Source organism: Loa loa (assembly GCF_000183805.2).
Source record: "Loa loa unplaced genomic scaffold supercont3.7, whole genome shotgun sequence".
NCBI classification, from domain to species: domain Eukaryota; kingdom Metazoa; phylum Nematoda; class Chromadorea; order Rhabditida; family Onchocercidae; genus Loa; species Loa loa.
Window position 1 is genome coordinate 491,710 of NW_018108187.1, and position 7,721 is coordinate 499,430.

At 29.4% G+C, this 7,721-nt stretch overlaps 1 protein-coding gene across 1 annotated transcript; it reads right to left on the reverse strand.

The window, feature by feature from the left end:
• Positions 1 to 3,753: 3,753 nt before the first annotated feature.
• LOAG_10877 (hypothetical protein) lies at positions 3,754 to 4,208 on the reverse strand (the record flags this gene model as incomplete). Its single annotated transcript, XM_003146399.2, has 2 exons — positions 3,754 to 3,924; positions 3,960 to 4,208. 2 exons carry the CDS (start codon positions 4,206 to 4,208, stop codon positions 3,754 to 3,756), a joined length of 420 nt encoding a protein of 139 aa, XP_003146447.2.
• Positions 4,209 to 7,721: the final 3,513 nt, after the last annotated feature.

Consider the following 7,721-nt stretch of genomic DNA (forward strand, 5'->3'; position numbering starts at 1 on the left):
TATATATATATATATATATATATATATATATAGGGATCAGTTTGTTAACTAAAAATACTGATAAGATTGATAAAAACTATTGAAATCTGATGAAAGCCTGTTTTATTATTTAGAGCTACAGAAAATCTGTAAGATTACTTGCAGGTTCGCACATGCACTTATTTGCCCGTACAAAGGAAAGGAAATGTTGGCAACGCGCAATTCTGATTTGCATACACGCATGCAATTTCAAGCAGCTAAGCAGGAAGTTAAGCAATTTGTTTACTATGTCTTTTAAAAATAGTTGCGTTGATGAAATTTAATCTATTTTACAACGAATTCATATAAATGTAAGAGTCATTTGCACCGAGCACCTGTACCACCTATCCTTTGGGAATATAATTAATTACTTTGCACTGAATAACGATTGCTACAGGGGCAAAATGTTTTAAGCAACGATACATCATTATATCCGATTGTGAATTTGAAATTTTTTGTTATTATGATGCTACATAAGAAGAAATAATATCTTAAAAATTTCAATTAAAAATTAAACTTTTTAGTAGACCATATCAATATCCGGTTAATCATGTCATCGTTTAGACATGCATTGAATCCTCCTGATCCTGGACACCAGGATCCAGAATCGGGAAAATCTAATGCTCCTTAAAACTTGCTTCAAATGGATTCAAACAGATCTAAGAATATTTAAATGCATATTATTCCTTTTCTTGTCCAAATTGAAAAACTGATAAATTTCAAGGAACAAAATTAATCCATTTTCCTTTTTATAGTTCAATAATATTTATTGGAATTATTATTAATAATTTTCAACATTTATTAAAATTAATGATGACTTTACTAATTTCTCTATCAGACAAGCAATTTGCATTAATGCTAATGCTCGTCTATTCGAAATCCTTTGATTTCTTAATAATCTTCCAAGACATTAATTGTTTTATACCACTAAACTTACATTTAGAAATCAGGCATAGCTTGACAAATTAAAATAATTTTCATGTTAACAGTTTATTTAATCTGCTTAAACCTTAACAGTTCTAACAAATTACAATTAGAAGGCTGAAAAAAAAGGTTAGATATGCAAAAGAACTTGAATAGACGAAATGAATGGATGATGAAATAAAAAAATGGGCAAGAGGTCAAATGACAAATTTTGTGAGGTCTTTATGGTTCGATATTGTAGTAAGTAACAGTATTGTTCAAAGACGAAAAACTGAAATTTGGATAAAATGAACTCAGCAATCGATAAATTCCATCAAATAATACATTGGAAGATGGAACTTACTAAGTAACTTTTCATTTACTAAGTTTTTTTATTTACTAACTACTTACTAAGTTTTTAATTCCTCGTTAAAAATACTTGAATAAACAGTTGCTTTTAAAAATTTCGAGCAAAAAACAGTGGATAGGGAAATGAGAAGTCCTGTGGGGGTTGTAACAAAGCATTTAAAGTCAATGTCAATTTATGTCATGTTTTGAAGCAATATTCGTTTTTCAATGGCTAATAATTGACAAAAGAAGAATTTCGCATTTGTATGACGAATCCTTCTTATGAAAGAAAGTCATTTGGGAGAAAAAAAATTACTACTCCATAAAAGTAATAAAACAGTATGCAAAAAGTATCCAATATCATTTCCGATTTCCGGTCATTCTATCTTCCCAGTAATGGATTTGGTGATATGCAAAAACTGAGCTTATATTTCCATTTTTACTGTATTTTTTACAGTAGAGAGTAAATGGAATAATGAAAATCGTGGAGAATGAAATCTTCACCTTCCAATGGTTATAGTATTTTGTGAATTTAACAATTTAATTATCTATGGTTGACTTTTGTGTTATCCATTGGAAATTCTAATTTCTTTTCTGGTAACTTTTATTAGTTTCAGAAAATTATAACAAAAAAATAACTAAAAAAGTGTTTTTGCTTAATAAATTTCTTTTCAACAAATTGTTTATATCTCTGTGAAGTTTGTTTTCTCTTGTCTATTCATACTTTTTTTTTGTTTTTTTTCGTCTAAGCAACAGCACAAAGTAATTGTTTTCATTCGCTTTCCCACCAAAAACTTGCCAACAAAAAATATGTTTCCAAAAAAAAAATTCAACGTACTCTGGCATTCTTACATCCTCTAATTTTTCAAAGTTATAGCTTTCAATCTTCATGGTGTGAAACATTCAGAAGCAATAGCAGCAGTAAAAGTAGCAGCTGTTCAATAACACTTATTATTCTGCTTATTCATATTTTCTAAATGACCTGCAAAATGCAAATTGCAGGTGTGCAATCAAACATCTTTTCCAAAGACCATTCCAGAAAATGGCCAATCAATAATATAATGTCTAGTCTAGTTAGGAAGATTGTAAAAGTATAAGCTATGCGCAGAACGATGACAAACATTCAAACTTCCTAATTTTTATCCTTGGAATATTTCGAATTTGTCAAAGTTATTGGAAATAAATAAACAGAATCAAATCTGGATTCAAAAGAAAATTAAATCGAGCAAGAAATGAAGAAATAATCAATACAATGGAATTTGCAATGTATTTTTAACCATTAGTAAATATAAGCTTGTTGCATCCGAATACTGTACCACATGATAGCAATCAGAGAAACTATTCAGTTGTTTGTCTTATGGTGGTATAAAATTTGAGCAAAATGTCCTCTAACTGTTTTATGGTTCACGGGTATTTTTAAATTGTTTAGATAGGAAATAATCTTCGATCTTTTGAATTCAGCAATTCTACTATTTCAAATCATTCAATTTTCCCTTTAGTCCGGCACACTCTTGAAAGGATTGAATTCAGCCTATCTCTTCTAAAATATGTGAATTCAATTTCCAATTGAATCATCCAGTGGTTTAACCTTTGATGAAATGAATCAAGAAGAATAAGAGTTCTGATTGAAAGCACGATGAAGAATATCTCACATATTGCTTAATGCCGCACTGCACCCTGCATCATCCTCCTCTAGTAATTCTCGGTGATGAACGCAGGCAGGAATTTCGTATTAAACTTAATTTAGTTTCTCATTAATCCCTCCCACAGCGATAAATGTTCTTCAGATGATAGCAACAACTGAATTTACCTTTCCATTTACTTTTTTTCACTGCAAAACAAACTCTTCAAGCAAGGTTTCAAAAGATAACAAAATGCTTATCGATCTTTACAACTTACAATTACAACAACACAACAGCAACATGTCCTCTTCAGCCTTCTTTTAGTTATATCTACTAAGTGATATGATAACCCTGATAAAATCAATATTGATAAATCACACCGTCACATTTGTAAAAAAAAAAAATTGCTCCTCAAAATATTATGAGATCTAAAGTAAAAAAAAAGAAACGAACATCGGATATGAAAAATTTTAAATTTAAGTAAATATATTCTAGGAAGATGATAGCTAGAATATTCAGTATAATGCAAACAGTTACTTGTAAAATCTCAACCCTAAATTAAAAAAACATTGAGATTTAAATTACTCAGTGCTAATAAAGTATAAATTGAAATAAGAGATTTCAAAGCTGATAGTAATTTGATGTTTATACTCTTCAAATTGCTAAATTTCTTTTGAAGCCAATTTAAGATCAAAATATGTACTTCTTAATTCGGAAAAGAAATTTACGAGCATTTCACCATCACTTACTAAGCTAAAGAAGTTGTAATGATAATGGGAATGATGTGCAATCATAATGATAAAAAGATAACTATGAAGATAGCTTTTATAAACGATATAAGAATAATTGAAGAGGAGGATTACTAACCATTGCTGCTGAGACTGGACTTAGGTGAAATTGGGGTTAACGGTGGGGATATAATCGGTACCGGTGGTGGGAGAGCTGAGTTGATTCGGAAGTTATATGATGTTTGTGTGAAACGGCGCAAAGACAACGCTGCATTGGTTGTTCCCATCAGAGCAAGTCCACTGTGCTGCAGACTTACCCTGCCTCAGGCAGACTTCAAACTCTACCATCATCATCATCATCATCATCATTATCATCATCATCACCAACATCATCATCATCATCATCATCATCATCATCATCATCATCATCATCATCATCATCATCATCATCATCATCATAATAATAATAATTATTATTATTATTATTACAATTATTACTATTACTATAATCATCATTATCATCATCATTGTCATTCTCCACTTTGTGCGTCCCCAACAACAATAACAGCAACAGCAATAATAGTAACATCACTATCGACAATATCATTTAGTTATGTTTATAATTCAATCAGCGTGGTATGAATAAGCCTGAAAACACATTTAATAATAAAGCTGCAATGCATCACTCTAACTAGTTAATCATAATTATTAGAGGAAAATATTAAAGGAATGGAGAAGAAATAATCACTGCATGCTTAACTATGTGATAGGATGAATGTCTCATCCTGATGTGAATTTGCACACACATGAATTTACAAACAACCGGACCTGGTAGGGTCCAATAGATACCGGATAAATAATAACCGATTGTTTGCTGTTTAATAATGACTTTGCTTTTCTGGATGTGAATGGTGTTTTTCTCGTTGAATATTTTCCAGAGAAATTGCTATTCTGCAATTGTAGCATTTGTTGGTCGGTACTGTCAATATGACACTTTCAGCAATATGAGTTAATTAATTTAATATTTCCTAGCTTTATTTTTGCTAAAAGTGTCGACTTATAAACTCTATTTAATAACGACTTTTTGATCAGTTCTCTCGATCGAAGTAATTCTTTAGTTTAATTCTGAATTATTTGTTCATTTAAAACCGATCATCGTTGTTCAGTTACTTCAAATTCATGTTAGAAAGTAAATTTTTGGGAAGAGCTTGAATCACTTTCAAATATCAGAGTTTTTAGTATTTGAAAGGAAACTTATGACTTTAGAAGTTTTTGTCAACTAGCTTTACTCAGGTCCATAGAAGGCATGCTAATAAGCCCATTTGCACCTACATATTTCCCCTTTAATTATCATAATTCGGATATTGAATAAGTTTCAATGGAAAAACCTGCTTGAAATGATTACAAGTATTAGTAAACTCTTCATTTTTCAATTTTATTTTTTGAATTATGGGATGAGTTTTTTGAAATTGCAAAACCAATCAGAAAAGATGTGCAATCTTTGCTCTCATTAAAACAAAAAAAAGTACTTATAAGAAATTCGACAATAAAAGAGAAATAATGAAATTTTTATTTCAATACTCCATCTTTTTTACTATTACCATTAGTACGACTGTCTACTATCGCTTTTGTCATCATTAAAGTCGCCTCAATATTGTCATTGTTAAAGTCGCCTCAGTATTGTCATTATTAAAGTACCGTAACTTTTATTAGCTTCAAAACATTATAACAAAAAAATAACTAAAAAAGTGTTTTTGCTTAATAAATTTCTTGTCAACAATTTGTTTGTATCTCTGTGAAGTTTGTTTTCTCTTGTCTATTCATATTTTTTTTTGTTTTTTTTTTCGTCTAAGCAACAGCACAAAGTAATTGTTTTCATTCACTTTCCCACTTTTGTCATTATTAAAATCGTCTCAATATTAAATGTCAATTCACAATAGTAGAAAATTTGTCACCGCTAAAATTATCTTCAACTCTTCCGTTTTAGATGATTGTAGATTAAACTCAGGGAAAGGCACTAAAAGTGTTTTGTTTTTTTTTTTTTTTTTTTTTTTTTTTTAAGTAAAAATCAAAATCTCTTCAGGTTTGACGACAAAATCCAATGGTTATCAAATTTGGGGAATCCAATGATTATCAAATCTAATTATCAAATTTGGGTGTACAACGATTCCTTCTACTTCGATTCCATACGGCAAATTTTTTGATGCAGCAATTTGCGGAATGAATTGATTGTCGCTTGAAAGTACCGAGAGAAGAAATGGAAGTGCATTCTATAATGTCTGAGGATTATGAAAAAAATGGAGGATGAAAGCTATTTTACGAGAAGATAAATAAGGGAATCAAATATATTCTGCTAGGATATACTGATGAATTTAAAGGCCAGAATCAGAAGGCTAAGGGATGAATTCAAAGATGTTCTTCTGCACAGATATTAGATTTACTAATTTTATTATTGCATCAGCGTAGCCAGCAAATAGTATTGAGTTTGATTCCAGCCCGACTGTATTGATAATTAATAAGAAATATAAACTTCATTTTTTCTTTATTTATCGATAAGTTTGTTTTTTAAACACAACTTTTCTCTTAGTCAACTAGTAATGTGTTTGATTATTTTTTTATTTTTAATTTTTGTTTTCCTCAGTTTTTCTAGCATAAAATTAAGAAATTTTCAAAATCTTTTTTTTTTTAAAACGAAACTCCTTCAAAATTACGAATAAATTGTTGGAAAGAAAACATTTTTAGAAAACTAAATTGTCCTTTTAGTCGATCAATTCAGAGAATAATCACATTCATGGAAATTTCCGACAATCGCAGTCGATTCATCCCTCAAATTCATTTGAAAACAAAAAATAAATAGCGAAATGTATTGCAAAAAAATGAAACTTTGCTTCCGCAACAATGGTTGAGGAAGGATTTGAACTTCAAAAAATATATGAAGTGCTTTTTAGAATTTCACCCTCCAATTTATTTTTGAGAAGTAACTAAGATTCATATCGAATAATGAATTAAAAAACTGGACAACTGTTATACGGCTGAATTATTGAATTTTCTGATACTCATTTGGAAATATGTATTATTATTGTTTATCACAGTTCGCTAATAGTGACAGCCTATCGAATTCTCCTAAATTAGTTTCATATATTCGAAATCTAGACTGAATTGGATCATAGCTCAAATAAGATCCTAAAGTATTCTCATCTTTTTATTTAATGTCGCACGATTACTTAGTTAGATTACTTAATGTCGTACAGGAGAAAATTTTAAATTATTGTTCAACAAAATTTTAGCTTAGCTAAACTGAAAACACAGCGCCTATGTAAGACCTTACAATATTTGCTTGATTGAAATCGTCATGCAAATATGCAACGAATCGAGTGACCACAAAAAAAGATTTCCATTTTGATGATAAACAAGAGTCGAAACAGATTTTTGGGGAATGGTCAGCAAATTTAATCAAATTTCCAAAATTTGTCAGTATTGAATTTAAATTGGAAAAATATAATTTAGTCTAAGCTTTTTTGACTTTGGCATTCGTTCCGAAATCAAAAAAAAAATGTTTCGTTTTTTCTTAAGATTTGAAACAATATAATACTCTTCTAATTCATGTTAACAATTTTGACAAAAATTACATTTCGTTTTTTTTTTTTTTTAAATAAATTGTTTTCTTAACAAATATTAGTTTTAATTTTGAGTTTTAGTTAATTTCTGATCTCGTTTGGTTAGGTAAAATTTGTCTTTTTGGAAATTAAAGTTTGGAATACATTATGAAGAAAATAAATTGTATTTTAAACGAAAATGGTATAAGTTAAGTATTTCTGTTAAATGAAATTCGATTGAAATTTGACAGATATTAATTTTATGGGAAAGGAAGAAAAGAAATTTACAGTTAGTACTTCAAAAATATTTCTAAAGGTTATTTGAGCCATTTTACTGAGCTATTCTAATCTGTCATAACATTTTACTCATAAATTTCATAAACCAACTTAAAGTATAACCGTAAAAAAATTTTAATAATTTTTTTGGCTTTACCGTTTCACACACACACACACACATACACACACACACACACACACACACACACACACACACACACACAACACAG